This window comes from Oncorhynchus mykiss, chromosome 23 (genome assembly GCF_013265735.2).
Source record: "Oncorhynchus mykiss isolate Arlee chromosome 23, USDA_OmykA_1.1, whole genome shotgun sequence".
NCBI lineage: Eukaryota > Metazoa > Chordata > Actinopteri > Salmoniformes > Salmonidae > Oncorhynchus > Oncorhynchus mykiss.
The window spans coordinates 25682564-25702031 of record NC_048587.1 but is presented as its reverse complement, the minus strand read 5'-3'; the positions used below and the strand labels follow the sequence as shown (position 1 = coordinate 25702031).

Sequence of the window (19468 nt, the reverse complement as noted above, 5' to 3'; positions counted from 1 at the left end):
AGCAGTGTCAGCTCATTTTAGACTCTCCTGGCCCCGCTGGGAGCATTACGTATTGCACAACTGCCAGCAAATACTCCAAACTGTGTGTAAGATATCCTTCAAGTCTGTGGTCACAACATGAACTATTAAGGGCATGTAAGAGCCCAAAATCATTTGTAAGTTTGTAAACGTGTTCAAGTTCGCCAGCGGAGAAAAACTTCAAGGTCAGAGATACTTTTCTCTGTGGTACTGTAGTTATATACTTGGGTCCAATACCCTGTCAATTAACTCATATTACGGAGCATATGAATAAAGATCATGTATGTGTCTCCTGACACCTCCTGTCTCAGCCTCCAGTATTTATGCTGCAGTAGTTTATGTGTCAGGGGGCTAGGGTCAGTTTGTTATATCTGGAGTACTTCTCCTGTTTTATCCGGTGTCCTGTGTCAATTTAAATATGCTCTCTCTAATTCTCTCTTTCTCTCTTTCTTTCTCTCTCTCAGAGGACCTGAGCCCTAGGACCATGCCTCAGGACTACCTGGCATGATGACTCCTTGCTGTCCCCAGTCCACCTGGCCATGCTGCTACTCCAGTTTCAACTGTTCTGGCTGCGGCTATGGAACCCTGACCTGTTCACCGGACGTGTCCCAGACTACCTGTCCCAGACCTGCTGTTTTCAACTCTCTAGAGACAGCAGGAGCGGTAGAGATACTCTTAATGATTGGCTATGAAAAGCCAACTGACATTTACTCCTGAGGTGCTGCATCCTCGACAACTACTGTGATTATTATTATTTGACCATGCTGGTCATTTATGAACATTTGAACATCTTGGCCATGTTCTGTTATAATCTCCACCCGGCACAGCCAGGACTGGCCACCCCTCATAGCCTGGTTCCTCTCTAGGTTTCTTCCTAGGTTTTGGCCTTTCATGTGAGTTTTTCCTAGCCACTGTGATTCTACACCTGCATTGCTTGCTGTTTGGGGTTTTAGGCTGGGTTTCTGTACAGCACTTTGAGATATCAGCTGATGTAAGAAAGGCTATATAAATACATTTGATTTAATTTGATATGTAGACCATGTATGAATGCAAAGATCGAACAATAATTCAACATGTTAATTCTCAAGTACGTGTCCATTCTGAACAATTCCCTTGCTTTTGCACCGAATTTGATTATTTGAAACCAGTGGAGGCTGCTGAGGAGAGGACGGCTCATAATAATGGCTGGAACACAACAAATGGAATGGCATTAAACACATGGAAACCATGTGTTTGATGTATTTGATACCATTCTACTTAATCTGCTCCAGCCATTACCACAAGCCCGTCCTGCTCAATTAAGGTGCCACCAACCAACCACCTGTGGTCGAAACACACCGCAATTGACATCTCCAACATGTCAGTTCGACACTGTTGCAGATTATGAAGTGAGTGGATGCCTTGGAATGCGAAAGCAGTTCTTATTAACGACAAACTGAACATAACCTCCCAGTCCCTAACACTGCTGCTTAGTGAGTTACAAGGTGTAGACATTAAATAGTTCATTTGTACCTGAGCGAGGACAACAAAAGCACCTTTCAGAGGCATAGCACCAATGTTTGAAGTCAGTCCCCTTTTCCTAAAACTCTGAGACCCTTTCAAAGTTGCAAAGGTCTGGTAGAGTCTTGTAGTGCAAATATGGGTCTCCATCCATAGAGCACCCCACTATTCCATCTCCATTTCTTTGTGATCAGCGGTCAAAATGATGAGTCTTAGGCAGTCTCTGGGATTGTATGGGTGCAGGTCTGAAAAGGGAGAAAAACATTTATTTTATTTTCATACATTTTTCATTCATACAGTATGTAGCTATAAACTTTTTGCCAGCCATCCCACCGTAGCACAGACCTGTTTGGTTGTGGAATGGTGAGTAGGGTCCTGGGCACGGTGGGGATGGGGATAGGGATGGGTCCAGGGAGGCGGACCCCCACCACCGAGGTGCTGCTTTCTACCCAAACACGCCTGTCCAGAGGGTCTGCAGGCAGGGGCTTCTGGGGCGGACTGGGCTTCTCACGGTCCTAGGAACGACAAACCAGAAGTTGAAGAGTAGTGTTGGCACAGAAACCTCACTAGAGGGCACTGTGTTATAGAGTGTCACCAGAATAATGTATCTGTCTGTTCTGTAGCCACCACCTCCATAGCAACTCTCTCTGGAAGGTTATCTAAATGAGGTGCCATCATGTGTTACTAATCTAAAATGGGGAGGGCGAGGTAATGGCAAACATCTGCTAGCAGCATCCCAGCTGCTCTGCACAGTTTGTAGGAGGAAAGGAACAAACCTTGAGCAAAACTCAATAATAAGTGCCAAGTTACAGCAAACACCAAATTCAAAGGATTTAGAGAACAGAATGAAGTGTTAAAGGCAATTCTACAATAACAGAATGAGGCCAAGACTCCAATATTTCACTTTAAAATGTAAAAAAAAAACTATGATTGCAAAGTTAAACAAACCATACAACTGTATGCACAAGGACAACTTTGAAGAATTTCCACTGAACATTTTACAAAAACACATTTACTTGAAGAACGATGCAGATGCAAAGTTTGGTAACAGAATGATGTTTTGTGCTGTTTGAGCCGTCATTCTGTTACCAAACTTTGTGTTCTTAACATAGAGATGTGCATTGAGTTGTAGGGTTTGTTTAACTTTGCAATCACTGTTTTTTGTTTAAAGTGAAAAGTCGGAGTCTCAGCATCTTTCCGTATCACCACAATAGGAACGAGAAAGCATGCCCATGCTCGCACATGGAAAAGTATCGCTCGAGTCTGACAAAATGGAATGTAACTTTGAAGATAAAGTTTGTAATGACACAATTTCACGTGTAACAGTATAGCTTCCGTCTCTCTCCTCAACTTGGGCTCGAACCAGGGATCCTCTGCACACATCAACAAGGAGGAGCAGACACCCATGATCTGGGTCAACAGCTATCCATGTCACATCGGTTAGTTTCACCCCCCTTTTGACCTCCTCCTTTTCCGCAGCAACCAGTGATCCGGGATAACAGCATCAATGTAACAGTATAACTTTCGTCCGTCCCCTCACCCCTACCCGGGCTCGAACCAGGGACCCTCTGCACACACAGACAACTAACACCCACAAAGCATCGTGGGTAACAAAGCATCGTTACCCATCTCACCTCAAAAGCCACAGAACAAATACTTCAGGTCTCAGAGCGAGTGACGTCATGCTATTAGCGCGCACCACCGCTAACTAGCTAGCCATTTCACATCGGTTACACATGTGTACAACATCTGATGACCTACATCACTATACTTGGTGTTTTTGGAGCTTTTGTTTTTATCCGTGCCCTGGCACTGCAGAATGAGCATAAGGAGGTATATCGCTGGTTGGGGTCTGTTTCTCAAAACCAAGTGAAATCTGTCACGCCCGGACCTTAGAGAGCCCTTTTATTCTCTATTTTGGTTAGGTCAGGGTGTGACTAGGGTGGCCAATCTATGTTTTCTATTTCTTTGATGGCCGGGTATGGTTCCCAATCAGAGGCAGCTGTCTATCGTTGTCTCTGATTGGGGATCATACTTAGGCAGCTTTTTCCCATCTGTAGTTTGTGGGATCTTGTTTTGGTACTGTGCTGTTTAGCCCTACTAAACTTTACGTTTGGTTTGTATTTTTTATTTTTTTTGGTGTTCATTGAATAAAATTAAGATCTTCCAACAAAATCGTCCAAAAAGTGTCTGGAATCTTCCATAACATGCCATTTATTTAACACATATGAGCTTGTCCTTGAAGGGCGTAAAGTGTGTCCTGGACTAGATGACTTTGTTGGGTCTTCCAGCTCTCTAATGTTTCACACATCAGCAAGAAGGTGACTTACATCAACCATGCTTGAATAACTGTGACCCCCTGATGTGAAAGATTATTATTCCATTATGTGAGTGGTTTGACCATGCATACATGGCAGCGGTAGGTAGGCATGGCATAGTGTGGTAGGTAGAGAAGTGAGGTTGTAACAGCACCTGAAGACATGACGTGTCATTTAACGAATCAGTTATGAATGGCCATCCCCAGTGACGTCATCATTAGTGGCTACTCTGTTGTAGTCGATCATCAAGCTCTTAGACCAGATACGACTGCCCCCACAAAAACACATTTGACTGAGTCTACAGTACTAGTGTTAATGTTTTGTAGCTTAAACCACATCTTGTGACTTGGACTCAGTTAAATTGTATTAGGACAAATAGTGGAGACCACTTCTTGTGAAACAGCGGTCTGTTTGTTGCTTCAATTTGCCTTTTGAAACACTAAACTCAAAGAATAAGATCACCTCCTGGGGATGGCAGCTGAATCATCTCCTGATGCAGTTAAACCAGAGGCGCCACAGAGGTTGAAATAAAGACCTAATCAGATTGAAGCCTTCTCTCCAGCCTGGTGTGGCTCCCAGTAAGTTGAAGTGCCTCTAACCACTCATCCTGCATCAGATAGGTTATCCTCTCTCTGATAGTTAAGGGGTAGGGTAATCTGATACTAGATCTGTTGTTAAGGACATCTAATACCTCAAGTGTTGTGTGTCTACCTCTCTGTGTTGGGTAGATGGAGAATGAATCCCACACAGCGGGGGTAGTGCTGGACCAGGTACTCCACTACTGCAGTAGTCTATGTAGACGAGACGTCACATTGGACACCATATAACATAATATGGACCCCCACATTCAAAACCAACTGTGCCCCTCAGCAGACCTCCCAAGTCAAGATGTACCTTTTGTACCATGCTGTCAACCCTCGGGCAGTTAGATAGCATAGTGGACATTTGGGTTGTATGTACTACATAAATATACAGCTCACGAGTTTGAATTTCATCATTTTTAAAGTTTTGTTTCAAAGATAAATATGTACAAGAGAGCCTGAGTACAAGATAACCTGAGTAATAATAATAGTAATGATAAATCGGACTTACAGTGCCTCCGGAAAGTATTCAGACTACTTGACATTTTATTAGGTTACAGCCTTATTCTAAAATGTATTAAATCATTTTTTCCCCTCATCGATCTACACACAATATCCCATAATGACAAAGCAAAAACAGTTGTTTTTTTTTCAATTTTCTTTTTTTTTAAACAATGAAATATAACATTTACATAAGTATTGAGACCCTTTACTCAGTACTTTGTTGAAGCACTTTTGCCAGTGATTACAGCCTTGAGTCTTCTTGAGTATGACACTATAAGTTTGACACACCTGTATTTGGGGAGTTTCTCCCATTCTTCTTCGCAGCTCCTCTCAAGCTCTGTCAGGTTGGATGGGGAGCGTTGCTGCACAGCTATTTTATGGTGTCTCCGGAGAAGTTTGATCTGGTTCAAGTCTGGGCTCTAGCTGGGCCACTCAAGGAAATTCAGAGACTTGTTCTGAAGCCACTCCTGCGTTGTCTTGGCTGTGTGCTTAGGGTCATTGTCCCGTTGGAAGGTGAACCTTCACCGCAGTATGAGGTCCTGAGCACTCTGGAGCAAGTTATCATCAAGGACCTCTCTGTACTTTACTCCTTTCATTGTTGCCTCAATCCTGACAAGTCTCCCAGTCTCTGCCGCTGAAAAACACCCCATCAGCATAATGCTGCCACCAACATGCGTCACCGTAGTGATGGTGCCAGGTTTCCTTCAGACGTGATGCTTGACATTCAGGCATAAGAGTTCCATCTTGGTTTCATCGGACCAGAGAATCTTGTTTCTCATGGTCTGAGAGTCTTTAGGTGCCTTTTGACAGCCAAGTGGGCTGTCATGTGCCTTTTACTGAGGAGTGGCTTCCATCTGCCCACTCTACCATAAAGGCCTGATTGATGGAGTGCTGTAGAGATGGTTGTCCTTCTGGAAGGTTCTCCCATCTCCACAGAGGAACTCTATCAGAGTGACCATAGGATTCTTGGTCACCTCCCTGACCAAGGCCCTTGTCCCCCGATTGCTCAGTTTGGCTGGACGGCCAGCTCTAGGAAGAGTCTTGGTGGTTCCAAACTTCTTCCATTTAAGAATGGAGGCCACTGTGTTCTTGGGGACTTTCAATGCTGCATAATTTTTTTGGTACCCTCCCCCAGATCTGTGCCTCGACACAGTCCTGTCTCGGAGCTCTATGGATAATTACTTCGACCTCATGGCTTTTTTGCGCTGACATGCACTGTCAACTGTAGGACCAATCAAGTTGTAGAAACATATCAAGGATGATCAATGGAAGCAGGATGCACCTCAGCTCAATTTCGAGTCTCATAGCAAAGGGTTGGAATACTTACGTAAATAAGGCATTTCTTAAAAACCTGTTTTCGCTTTGTCATTATGGGGTATTGTGTGTATATTGCTGAGGATTTATAAAAAATGTAATCCATTTTAGAATAATGTAATAAACGTAATAAAATGTGTAAACAAGTCAAGGGGTGGGAAAACTTTCCGAAGGACACAAAGTTGCCTTTGAAGTTGCCTTACAATTGTAGAAAAAAAGGCTGCTAGGCTGCTACACACTCCATTCTCACATATGTGATCCATCTGTTGCCACACCTCAACAGGGACTTTCTCAGGAGAAGGGGATGCATTGGATCTATATCTGTCTCTCTCCATCTCTTACAGGCTCTTCCCTAACATCTGGGAGTAGTTGGTGCTTTATACACCAGAGAGAATAGTAACATCTCAAAGTTAATGTCTTCCTATTTTTTTTTTTTTACAATGACGTGCATCTGCCAGTGCACTCTGCACCTCATAAAGCCATGGACATCTGACATGGTGCTCTACGCATACAGATCACCTGCCTGCATGAGCCCTGAGCAGACAGATTGAATTACATACTCTAGAAACAGCCCTGCTGGCTCAGCACAAAACAGGATTTGTGAAGAACAACTTTAAGGATGAAGCACACGGTAAAAAAAAAATCTAGTTGTTTGTAACTGGTTCCACAGCATTTGTTTGTTTACTCAACTACTCAAGTGTTACCTGAACTTTAAAACAAATGTTGTTGGCCCAGACTTAGCTCCAACTTGAGAAAACTTAAGCAAAAATGCAGGCAACTTAAAATGATGTGTTTGCTCAACTCGTCTCAAATGTTCATTCAACAAAAAACATTTTATTTGGCCATCTAAACTAAAAAGGCTGTGGAACTATTTACACACCCACAAACAGTGCTTTTGACATACCATGTTTTCATATTTGACACACATTATTATTTTGTGCATGTTAATTTGGACAGTAATTATTATTCAACATATCCTCACCTAGGATTTAAACTCACAACCACTAGATTCACAGCATACCGAACTTCCTGCCGATCTTTCTGCTACTCCACCATGTCTGTGCCAATGACTGATTTCACCTGTATTACTACACTTTGCACACAATCTCAGCTCTGTTAAAAGTACAATCAAGTACATTTAAAAAAATATATATCATAGTGATTAAGGAGTAAAATTAAAACAGAGTAAATATGCCCCACCAACATTAGACAACTACACAGAAAACCCTTACATCGCTGAAATAAGTCAATCAAATCCATGATGAGAAACTAGTCAGATTAACAGATAATAGACACAGACATTATAGCAGGAAGATCAGAATGCTGTGAACCAAAAGGTTGAGAGGACATGTTGAATAACAGTTAGTGTATAAATGGACATGCACAATGTATTCATGTACTGTATGCTAACGGGTGTCAAATATGTAAGTTGAAAACATTGTATGTTAAAAGCACTGTGTGTGTGTGTTTGTGTATAACCAGTTGCACAGCCTTTTTTTTAGTAAAGCCTTTATTTGCTCAAATAATCATTTCCAGCTGAATGAACATATGAGACTAGTTGAGCAAACACATTCATTTAAGTTATTTAGCTATGCCTTCCAGGGGTTATAGCAACACACTATTTAGTATGCATGGTCCATAACTTACCCATTGTGTAATAATATGTCTATTGGGACCCAAGGCAGGGGTTTTGAATAAGTGAGTGAGGGAATACGTATTTCCGATTGCCCTTGTTAAATTGATGTTCTTCAAATGTTATGGATTGTGTGAATTAATAAATCTACTTTTTACTATGTTGTTTCCAGCAAGATCAATTTCCAAAGAAATCCCCAAAAAGGGAATTAGGGCAGCACGATATGGGCAAAAAATATAATTGCAATTTTTTTACAAAATATTGCGATTGCGATTTTACTTGCGATATAGATCAAAACACTTGGGTGAACTGATGGAATCCTAGAAATAGAATGATTTATATTAAAAAGCAAAGTGGAAAGCAGCATCTTTCTTGTTTGGAACAATCTGCTGACTGCATTTGACCTAGAACAGAACAGCTTCTAAACTTATAGAGAATCTAACAGCGAGGAGGACGAACTGCGCTACTTGAATGAGTAAACTATAAAAACAAACATTGCATGTGATATGAATCTCTTGAGATATGGATATTGCACATGTCAATATTGCGATTTCGTTGTGCATTCAATTAATTGTGCAGCCCTACAGAAAATACATTGGATATTTGTATTCATTGCGGATGGCATGGCAGAACAGTGACTACTAACCTGGTCTATCCTGTAGGGCTGCTGTCTGGGCAGGCTGTGGCAGGGTGGTGCCCGCGGTGGGGAGAGGGCAGTGTGGGCCGGCAGGGCCCTGTGGTGGGGTGGGACTGGGGGCAGAGGTTGCTGTCCCACACTCAGTGAGACAGGCATGGGGTGGCTGATGTGGATGGGCTGGTAGTTGGGCAACCGCCGTAAGCTGTGGGAATGTAAACTGTGTGAAGGGAGGAGAGGCTCCAAACTCTGGTGGGATGGCTGTGGGGATGGAGAGAGGGGGAGGGGATATGGAGGGGAAGGGAGGTAGAGAAGAGAGCTGTTAGTTTGTGTTTTCTGTCAGGGCTTGAGCTATTATGTTCTCCTCCCTCTGCTCCTCCTCAGATCATTTATCTTATTTCCTGTTGGAGTCTCACAAACCATCATTTCAAACCCCTGTGACCTATGTACAGTGGCTGGATACAGCTATGAGAACCCAGGCTAAAACTATACCCATGTTCTCCGTCATGGATGTACTATTACTATGAATTAACACGTTTCACAGGCAGTCAATAACAGAAAACATAGTAAGTGAATCTATCACACTGAAATGCTCAAAGCCAGCATCAGATTGCCTGTCCAGAACTGCTGTTAGTCCTCAAAAATAAACCTAATTGCACCGGAGATGGATAGACTGGCTGAACTGGCCTGGCCTGTAGCTACGCTACGCCAGGCGACCTGCAGAGAGTCTACTGGAAATCTGGACAGGGGGAACTGTGACTGCCAGAACAAACAGTAAACCAGCCAGAGTCACGTTCACTAGAGGAGACAATACTGGTGTTGGAGACGGAACTGGGTTAAGCATCCTTCCTAGCCAAGCCAGCAAACCCTTAACTCCTGAACTCTGACCACAATGATACACTCCAGCTGTTCTCCATGGGAATCAACTGTGGATGTTTTAATGCGCACACACACGCACGCACACACACACACGCACACACACACACACACACACACACACACACACACACACACACACACACACACACACACACACACACACACACGCGCACACACACACGCGCACGCACACACACACGCGCACACACAAGCACACACATGCTTATCAATTCTAAAACAAGTCCACCCCAATTTGCCTCTTACTCTTGACTCCACCAACTCTTTTCTCCTGTGTCGAAGTACACGAAGGCTTTTATCTCAGGCAGAACCATTATACACAGCCCTATGGTGATCCTGCACCATGATCACCATTTCATTTAAATGGTGCGGCTTCTCAATCAAAGTTTCTTCAGCCTTCTGCCAGCAATACTGTGGCCTCATTAATATTTCTTCAAGAAAGAGACGCTGAGACTAAATAAATTATACGCTTAGCCGTCAACTTGTTTTGACAATAAGTCTGGAATGAATAGGTTCAGATAAGCATGGCAAGTCTCAGACCAAGTTGATTCCCTGTTGTGGTGCTGCGGTTTTGATACAGTAGGATTGCATTAGAAATCCAATGATGTGTGACCGATAGTTTGTCAGCAGTTAGTTTGTAATACTTCTTTGCTAACACACGTTTTAGCTCTCCCTACATCCATCTTTTATACAATGCAAAGTGTACTTGTTAAATTTTCCATTGTGTAGGCCTATAAGTGAACCATACTAATCAATTGATCATAAGGTAAGGTTGGGGGAAAAACTGCAGCTCCCTCACGTGTAACAAACAGTCTGTGTTCTACTAAAGTGACTATCAGGGAAAATCAGCTGCCCGTTAACTCAGCAGCAGAAAGAGACCCACCTTGTATACGCTGGCACCTGGAGGCTTGGCTGGGGGCTTGCGTCGTGAACTGTACATGGACTGAGTCTGGCTGGGACTGGTTGCTCTGGTGGATCCAACAGACCTATGAAGACAGAGAGGTAACATTCCAACTACTATACTAGTCTTCTACTAACTACTATTGTACATCTCTTAAAAAGCTGCAGCTTTGAGACACACAGTAACAGGCCTTCCTCTGTACACAAGGCCCACGTGCATTGTGAGGACTATGTGCTGGACTATGCGTCTTCCTCTCACATGGTTAGTGGTTAGTGGAGTCACAAGGTTACTATCGCTGTGAACACATCAAATCCCCAGAGAGAGACCATTGGACCATAATGCATATTAGAAACAATATCTGTGTAATTTCTACACGATAATCATCTCTACATGAAAGCATCTCTATAAAAGTATTTCGTCTTGATATCCAGAACATAAAATGAAACACAGGTGTGGGAGGAGGTGTCCTACTGTACCTCAGTTTATCCATGGTGGTCTTCTTGTTGGTGAAGAGCAGACGGACCAGAGTCTTCCTCTTGAGAAATACCAGGAACCCAGCACCCATCAGGCTGAGGAGGGTGGCCAGGATCGCCACGGCAACCCCCCTGCTGTCGGCTGACGTCACATACGACAACACGCACATTAATACACACACACGCACATCTACAGCACGGCACAAACAAGACACACAGGGAGTGTTAATAGAAGCCACAGCAGGGTTTTAGTACATTTGACATGATTTAAATGATTATTTCCTTCCATTCTTGAATGACCAGACAGGGAAAGTTGTACGTGTCTAGTTGTAATGAGTTGTATGTCGCTAGGGTGAATAGGTGACTGAGGTAGATCCGTCTGCAAGTTTGGAGAGCTTAGTCGAGCTTCAAAGTAACTAACTTTCTGTGAGCAGGTTATGAAAGTACAGCTAAAGGTGTTACCCTGATTATTATCCCAAACTAACTCTCTTAATCTGCCCAGGTTAGTGGAACACAGGGTGCAGTTAGTGAAGTATAAAGAGGACAGAGTGTACTGTACCTGACAGTCTCATTGGTCCGCTGTCGAGGCTGCCTCCAAACCCCGCCCTCTCACAGAAGGGAGGGGCCCAGTGCTCCTCACAATGGCAGTTCTTCTTGTTGTTGCACACCTAGGATCCCAACACATGCTGGTTAATATTCAGTTGACACATCTTCACCTGTACAATACAATACTGTCCATATCTTGTGTTCTACCAATAGATACTGGTCAGAGTAAAGGAATTATTGTGTGCTAGGCCTCTAGGCTCTAGGGATCATCCAACACACAGTAGTGAGAGACTACATGGCAAGGATCCATGGGATATGGCAAGTATGCATGACTTATTTTACGTACTTTATAAGCTACCACTATGCATTGTACTTGCCTATGACACACATGACATACGAGAGATGCATTCATCTGGCCCACAGGCCTGCAATTCCTCAGAAAATTCCTCAGAAAAGCCCAGATCTGAAATGCTTGAATTACTTCTACAAATAAACTATACACTCGTTCCATCAGACCCATCGGTTTTCATGTGGCGGGCACCATAGACTGTGCAGTGTCAAACATGATGGAGAAAACATGTACAGGGGAGAGCCCATCCCAAAACACAGTTATCCAAGCGGGAAAAGGATCCAACAAGATTCCCTGGAGGGATAATGGAGTCCAGCTGTCAGCTGCAGGGAAGTCTGTGGCTGGGATCGCTCCAGATCGGATCTGGCCCCGAACTGGGAAGAGCTTTCCCTGCCTGCCTCAGAGTGACTGACACTCCCTTATGTGTGTGGAGTGTTTGGGGTCAGAGGTGGTCAGGTCAAGACTTAAGGACACATTAGAACCCTTGAGGGGAGCTCTAAAGATGTGATAGGATTATGTCACAACGTACTGTACACTTGCAAACACACTCATGCACATTTAAAGTTATACAGAATGACATCTACACTGAGCCACATATGGAGATGCATACTGGCTCTGGATTTATTTAAAGTCTTGGGTTGGTTAAGGTTGTGACATCATGTGGGTTTGAAATCATAGAGATTGTATTAAATTACTAGAGGGGCTATGTCATAAACACTCTATGTTCCATAATGGGGTGAAAATGGCAGCCATCTTGGTCAGCGAGAAATCCAAAACCAGTCTAATTTGAATTAACGGCAGTTGAGGCATAGGTGATGCATTTCCTGCTTTTACTTACGCAGGAGAATAAAAGTTTGACATGTGATGTATCAGAAATGATGTAATAGAATTATAGTAAACCTAAAATATAAGTCCTATCATCAACTGATTTGAAACTTTGTATGGCTGTGGATCGACAGCATTGATAGAATGGAATGTTGGCATATTGGCAGTTAATTAAACAAATTTATGGAAATATTCCTCTAAAATTTCTGGCTAGCTAGCTAACACACATACAGTGAAGATTAATTATTCACATTCATTGTTTTAAACAATATCTTATGACACGGGCAAACCAAGGTTGACCAACTCTGACCAACATGGCTGACCTTTGGACCATCATAAGAAGGTTCACATCCATTCTAGTGTTCTAATTCCAAATTCTATGGTCTGAATTCAATTTAGATAAATAAAGACACTAATGTGTAGTTAGTAATAGGGGTGACATCACCACCTAGTTCCACCTGTTCTTAACGAATGACTGGATCAGACATCATCCAATTAAATGTCAAATCAAACTTAAAGGAAGCAATTATTATTAAGGTAGACTAGGGCCATTTCTTACTCCAGCTTTGATTCTGTGTTTTATATTCACCTCGGTTAAAGGTGGGGCAACCATGCAGAGGTTCAAAAGTCACAGTAAGAAAATCTGGCCCAGGGTCCTGCTTTTCATTCATTCATTCATTCATTCATTGAACAGGAAGACTTGTGTGCTAGAACTAAACAACTAAACAACTAAACAAAGTAAATACAACATAAAGGGCTTCTCTTCGCAGTATTAATACCTATTCGAACAGCAGTGAGCATTTTGACTAGTGCAGTTTGATGCTTCCAGACTATAGCTACTTGCTAGTATTTTCTCCTGCTGCTTGGCCTGCCTTCTCTTTGCCAAAAGATGATGGATGGCACTTTAAGCAGAACATAAATGATGCCATTAGATGGGATTGATTTAAACCATCTGGAGAGATGAAGATTGATTGTAAAACCATCGGGGTAGCTGCCATGACTCACGGGCAGTGAGTTAACTACAACTACGATAACTACATTGGCGCTCTGTGTAGTAAAGGGCCTACTGTACTACTCTACAGTGTGGCAATGTTGAGGTCAACAAGATGCTGTGATGCGTTAATAATATCATGACAACAGTGTTACGCTAACATAGGGAAATAAGTCACCACATTCTAGATACGCAACACGGAGTACTCACCCCTCGTTCGCTGCACTTCCCTGAACATTGGTGCACACCAAACACACTGACATTCTGGCACTGACGATTTAGACACATCTATGGAACAGAGAAAGAGTCCTATTGAATAAATGACTTATCAAATGTGAAGTACTGTAGTACTCCAAATGTGAAGTACTGTAGTACTCCAAATGTGAAGTACTGTAGTACTCCAAATGTGATGTTAGCTATTGAATGGAAGGTCTATCTTCCGAGAACTGCATTCTATTCCATTCTCTGAGACCCAATTCAAATGATCCCAGTGATGACAGTAAGTGATTGGTTTGGAATTGGGCTAAATACAAGCCTTGGCATTAGCATCCCCACCACTGGTGACTATAGTCTCTCTCTAGTTCTGCTTGATAACAGGTGCAGCGCCCTACAGAGTGCCCTCACCATGCCCTCTCCACACGTGGTGCCAGCCAGAACCAGTCCAGGGTCAGGCATGTCATCACCCAGGTAAACGTGTGTCCCCCGACACAGGATTCTCCCTCCTTCCTGAAGAGGGATGTTGGTTTCTATGGAGACGGCATTGGTGCCAATCACAGGCCGGTTGGCCCCTCCTTGACACTGAATTTTACCACACTTTGCGTCTCTGTGTTAAAAAAACCAACCCACAAATTCATGCGCACACACACACACACACACACACACACACACACACACACACACACACACACACACACACACACACACACACACACACACACACACACACACACAAATGACAAGGCATAAAGTTAAACACTGACAATCTCTGACATGTGAGAGATGGTGTGTAATTGTAACCAAAGATGAAAGACAACTAGAGAGCCTTTGTCTCACCTTAATGACTCCCTCAGTCCTCCAGTCATTAAAGCAATTACATCAATTAACAAATGCTTGATTAGAGATCCAAGAACAATTAGCCGACATGAATAGTATAAAGTGTTCATGAATGCTTCAAACTGTAATTTGCCTTATATCATCTCCAAATTGTGTTTTTAATTATTGTTCCTTCCTAGACTATTTCTCCCACATAATGTGCCATGCTGATTGTCAATTGGCACTCTTGATAATACCAATTCAGATAAACAACATTGTTTTATTCCTTGGTCTTTCTAGCTAGCTCTTTTTGCTTTTAAGGTCAATAGACATGACATACATCACAACAGCTGCTAAGTCTTACCGGGCTTCACATTTGGCAAACAATCCTTTGGAGTCCTTGCCACAGTTCCCGTAAGGATCTCCTGCTGAGTTGACCCTCTCAAAGCAGATCCCCGGGGCAGGTTTGGCTCCTGCAGGAGAAAGAGAGAGTGGAAGATAGAAAGAGAGTGAGAGAAGAGGGGGGGAAGTGAGAAGGAAAGAGAGAGAGTGAGAGAGGGAGGGGAAGAGGGAGAGAGCGAGATGTGATGAGTCAGAGATGTAACAAAGCATCCCATGAGCCAAAGGTAACCCCTGACCTCCAGATGTTAAGGCAGGTCAACTGAGGAGGAACCTGTCTTCATCAAAAGGATTGTTTCCATGATGTCTGTCAGCTTGTTCTGTCCAGGTGCTGCATGGTCTCTCCCTTGACATTGAACTGATTTATAAACTAGGATTAATTGTTCCTTAGCTACTTCAAGAAACATGTTAAGGAAAGTTAGATGTATTCATCTGATCTCTCCAAACATGGAAGACTGTCAAAAAAATAAAATCAATCAAGACTTCCAGTCCCCTGGGGGGCGCCCTACTGACCTGGTCCCCATAGTGTGATGCACTGCTGCTCGTGGGTCTGGCAGATGCCGTTGTAGCAGTATCCGTCCACTTTGTGGCAAGAGTGCCCGTCATGCAGGTACACGTTGGCAGGGCAGTGGGGGTTGGCACCAGTACAGAACTCTGGCAGATCACAGGAGTTACTGGATTCTCGACACGGTGTGCCAGCAGGCTTCAGCTGCAGAGAGAACACATAGACAGACAAATAACCACACACCCACAACTCAATGACAATGGAATCAGAAGGGCAAACTAAATTGAAAATGTTTGGCATCTTTTTTTGTACTCTGGAGGGCCCTGTGCTTGAATACACCTTGATTTAAAAGTCTACATTTTCTTTTTACTGTAAACTCTCACTTTTTTAACATGTCAATGGAGCAGAGAATTAGATTTTTTTTTATCACTTCAACAGGGAGGAAAGAGGGAGAAAGAGAGAGAAAGAGACATCACGAGAGAGCAAAAGTGCGAGGGACGGAGAGAGAGGGAGGGATAGACATTTGTGAGAGAGGGAGAGGTAGAAAGATAGAAACAGAAAGAGCAGTCTTACCCTGCAGTCCTCACAGCACTGTCCGTGTGCACACACGGCATCTCCCTTCAGGGTGCAGGTGGTGGCATTGCAGCAGGGGTTCATGCATTCCTGAGACACAAAACAACAAATGGACCTCATTATCGGTCTGGACCCCTGAATCTCAGCTGTCGTTGCTGTGTCCATGTCAGATCAGTCTTCCAGGTCAGCTGGTCGGACAGAGCACCGTCAGTCCTCAAGTCCCACAGCACAGCCCTTTAACGCTGTGAGCTAAAGCCTGGAGATACAATACCACGGCACAAACAGACAGGAGAGAGCCCATTCTCTGTCAGGGTCCCTGTACGGGGCTCATATGTTTCGGAATTGGTGCGCTCTGGTGTTAAAACAGCATTCTATTTTAATATCCATTGATGTGCATTCTATACAATGGGTGGGTGGATGTGGAGAGACACAGATCAAGTTTAGGGTGTATTGTAGGTTGGGGGTGTGGTAGGGTAAGGGGACAATGTTTGAGATTTCATTGAAGGTGAATCGAGTGAAAGGATGTTGTAGAGGTAGTTGAGTGGTTGGTGGGGTGTGGTGAGGTGAGGTGAGGTTGGTGGGGCTTTGAGGCTCCTGAGTGCTGGAGATGACAAACACTGAAACACAACAAAAGGAGAAGGAGCCCACACAGGGAATGAGATGAAGAGAATGAAGGGGTGTTAGAGAGAGACAGATAGCTGCTGGAGAGGGAATGACAAGAGGTGATGGGAGTGAGAAATGAACTAGGATTAAGAGAGGGAGAGAGAGTAGAAGTAGATGGTTCATGTGATAGATTAAAGGAGTAAAGGACAGAGTACAGAACGGTGTTGAAACCCCATTTAGATCTTTAATTAGAAGCTGAACCCCATGAATATTCTCTTCCAGGCCACAACAGAGTCCCAGCTACACCATCTCTCCTTTTTACTTCCCAACAAGACCCTGGTGCTTTGACGCTGTGGTCTGACGACATGTTGATTCTGATGGGTCAGGACTAGAGGTGGCTTAGTTGGCTTCTGCTTCACTGTTGAAGGGAGTTTTATGGGATTGGTTGTGCTCTTGTGGCCTGACGTCAACCTATTGTTTATGGGGAGAGAGGGATGCTTTCATCCCCCGGTCCAACTGGGCTTGTGGTGACATCACCGGGTCACGGAGGGGCACATGGAGGAATGGTAGTATGCCAACCCAAACCACACAGCTGGCATTACAGCGTACTAATTAGTACCTGATTGGAAATACCTCATACTGTAATTGAGGTGACACTGGTCTCATCATTGCTTGACAAATCTGTAAACACTTTAGATCGAATGACATCAGTGTGTATCACTGGGGTAGACTCAAAAGCACAGATACTGTATGTTCTGTTTATTAGTTTAGTCATTGGATGCCACAGTAAATGAGCTAGTCACCTCGGAGAGGAGTGGATACAGAGAGTTATGTGGGTGTATGATGGAATGGGAGTGCTGAAAGAGTTCTATTGTGTGCATATCAAATGCATCAAACCCCCCCCCCCCCCCCCCCCCCCCTAATGGTATCCTTAACCATTCTGTCATCCTTAAGACAACAATGAAAACAAAAACACACCCACATCCAGTTCATGACCAGCTTTCTTGCTGTTCTGTTTTAAGACGAACACCTCAGCACAGTGCCAGAGGGATTTCTGATATTCTGTGGGATGTGAGAGCAGCTGCTGTGGTGATGCTGAATACTGCTCCAGTACCTGTTCCCCAGATGTGGGTCTGGACTGGTTTGGACTGGCTTCAGTTCCCATGGCAGCCATGTCAGTGTGGTGCTCTATTGTGTTGATGGCACAGACAAAGAAAGCTCCACCTCGCCCTGATTACTCTCTTGTTTATTAGGATTGTCACAAATCTGGACAGCACACTTGATTAATGAGTAAACGAACAGGATGTGACATTGTGGCACAGTGTCAGGGCAGTGCTCGGCACATATGGGAGGCTGACAGGGAGAGGGGGGGCCTGGGTAAATGGCTGAAAATAGCTGAGGGTCTCCAGTGTTTTGTAGTGTTATGCATGGAGTTGTTTTACACATCAATGTATTTGTCTTTGTGGCAAAATAACAATGTTGACAGCATGGCATGCAACTATATGTAGCAGAATGATGTTGTTACCATAGATTATGCACAGGCATTTTATTTCTAAGGACTCGTATTTTGATAGAGCAGAGGTGACTGGGTCAAGGGGTCCTCTCAAGAGGTGATACATTCATTTTTGGAGTAATTTACATTGTATGTGTATTTTAGCACAACTGGGTTGCTGTCAATTAATTTTATGTAAAAGCACTAAACTGTATTATCTCATGTTTAAAACCGTGTGTAATGTCAGGTTTGATAGTGCATCCTTGGTTTGTTCAGTCCATTTGTTTGGTAACCTATCCTTAGGAGAAGGTACAGTGCCTTGCGAAAGTATTCGGCCCCCTTGAACTTTGCGACCTTTTGCCACATTTCAGGCTTCAAACATAAAGATATAAAACTGTATTTTTTTGTGAAGAATCAACAACAAGTGGGACACAATCATGAAGTGGAACGACATTTATTGGATATTTCAAACTTTTTAAACAAATCAAAAACTGAAAAATTGGGCGTGCAAAATTATTCAGCCCCCTTAAGTTAATACTTTGTAGCGCCACCTTTTGTTGCGATTACAGCTGTAAGTCGCTTGGGGTATGTCTCTATCAGTTTTGCACATCGAGAGACTGACATTTTTTCCCATTCCTCCTTGCAAAACAGCTCGAGCTCAGTGAGGTTGGATGGAGAGCATTTGTGAACAGCAGTTTTCAGTTCTTTCCACAGATTCTCGATTGGATTCAGGTCTGGACTTTGACTTGGCCATTCTAACACCTGGATATGTTTATTTTTAAACCATTCCATTGTAGATTTTGCTTTATGTTTTGGATCATTGTCTTGTTGGAAGACAAATCTCCGTCCCAGTCTCAGGTCTTTTGCAGACTCCATCAGGTTTTCTTCCAGAATGGTCCTGTATTTGGCTCCATCCATCTTCCCATCAATTTTAACCATCTTCCCTGTCCCTGCTGAAGAAAAGCAGGCCCAAACCATGATGCTGCCACCACCATGTTTGACAGTGGGGATGGTGTGTTGCTTTTACGCCAAACATAACGTTTTGCATTGTTGCCAAAAAGTTCAATTTTGGTTTAATCTGACCAGAGCACCTTCTTCCACATGTTTGGTGTGTCTCCCAGGTGGCTTGTGGCAAACTTTAAACGACACTTTTTATGGATATCTTTAAGAAATGGCTTTCTTCTTGCCACTCTTCCATAAAGGCCAGATCTGTGCAATATACGACTGATTGTTGTCCTATGGACAGAGTCTCCCACCTCAGCTGTAGATCTCTGCATCCAGAGTGATCATGGGCCTCTTGGCTGCATCTCTGATCAGTCTTCTCCTTGTATGAGCTGAAAGTTTAGAGGGACGGCCAGGTCTTGGTAGATTTGCAGTGGT

General features: G+C 43.5%; 1 protein-coding gene across 2 annotated transcripts in view; it reads right to left on the bottom strand.

Annotated features, from left to right (window-relative positions):
* Positions 1 to 928: 928 nt before the first annotated feature.
* Positions 929 to 19468, bottom strand: part of adam12 (ADAM metallopeptidase domain 12) — a 146222-nt gene continuing 127682 nt past the window's right edge. Inside the window, exons 13-23 of one of the 2 annotated variants that reach the window (XM_021580539.2) lie at positions 15994 to 16083; positions 15429 to 15624; positions 14881 to 14989; positions 14109 to 14307; positions 13695 to 13772; positions 11333 to 11441; positions 10777 to 10963; positions 10283 to 10385; positions 8515 to 8763; positions 1864 to 2033; positions 929 to 1763 (exon numbers count right to left, since the gene is read on the bottom strand). In XM_021580539.2, the coding sequence (XP_021436214.2) occupies positions 1709 to 1763; positions 1864 to 2033; positions 8515 to 8763; positions 10283 to 10385; positions 10777 to 10963; positions 11333 to 11441; positions 13695 to 13772; positions 14109 to 14307; positions 14881 to 14989; positions 15429 to 15624; positions 15994 to 16083 (1545 nt within the window). In that variant the 3' untranslated portion in view covers positions 929 to 1708. The remainder of the gene's footprint in view (positions 1764 to 1863; positions 2034 to 8514; positions 8764 to 10282; positions 10386 to 10776; positions 10964 to 11332; positions 11442 to 13694; positions 13773 to 14108; positions 14308 to 14880; positions 14990 to 15428; positions 15625 to 15993; positions 16084 to 19468) is intronic. The other variant, XM_021580540.2, reaches the window with a different exon arrangement.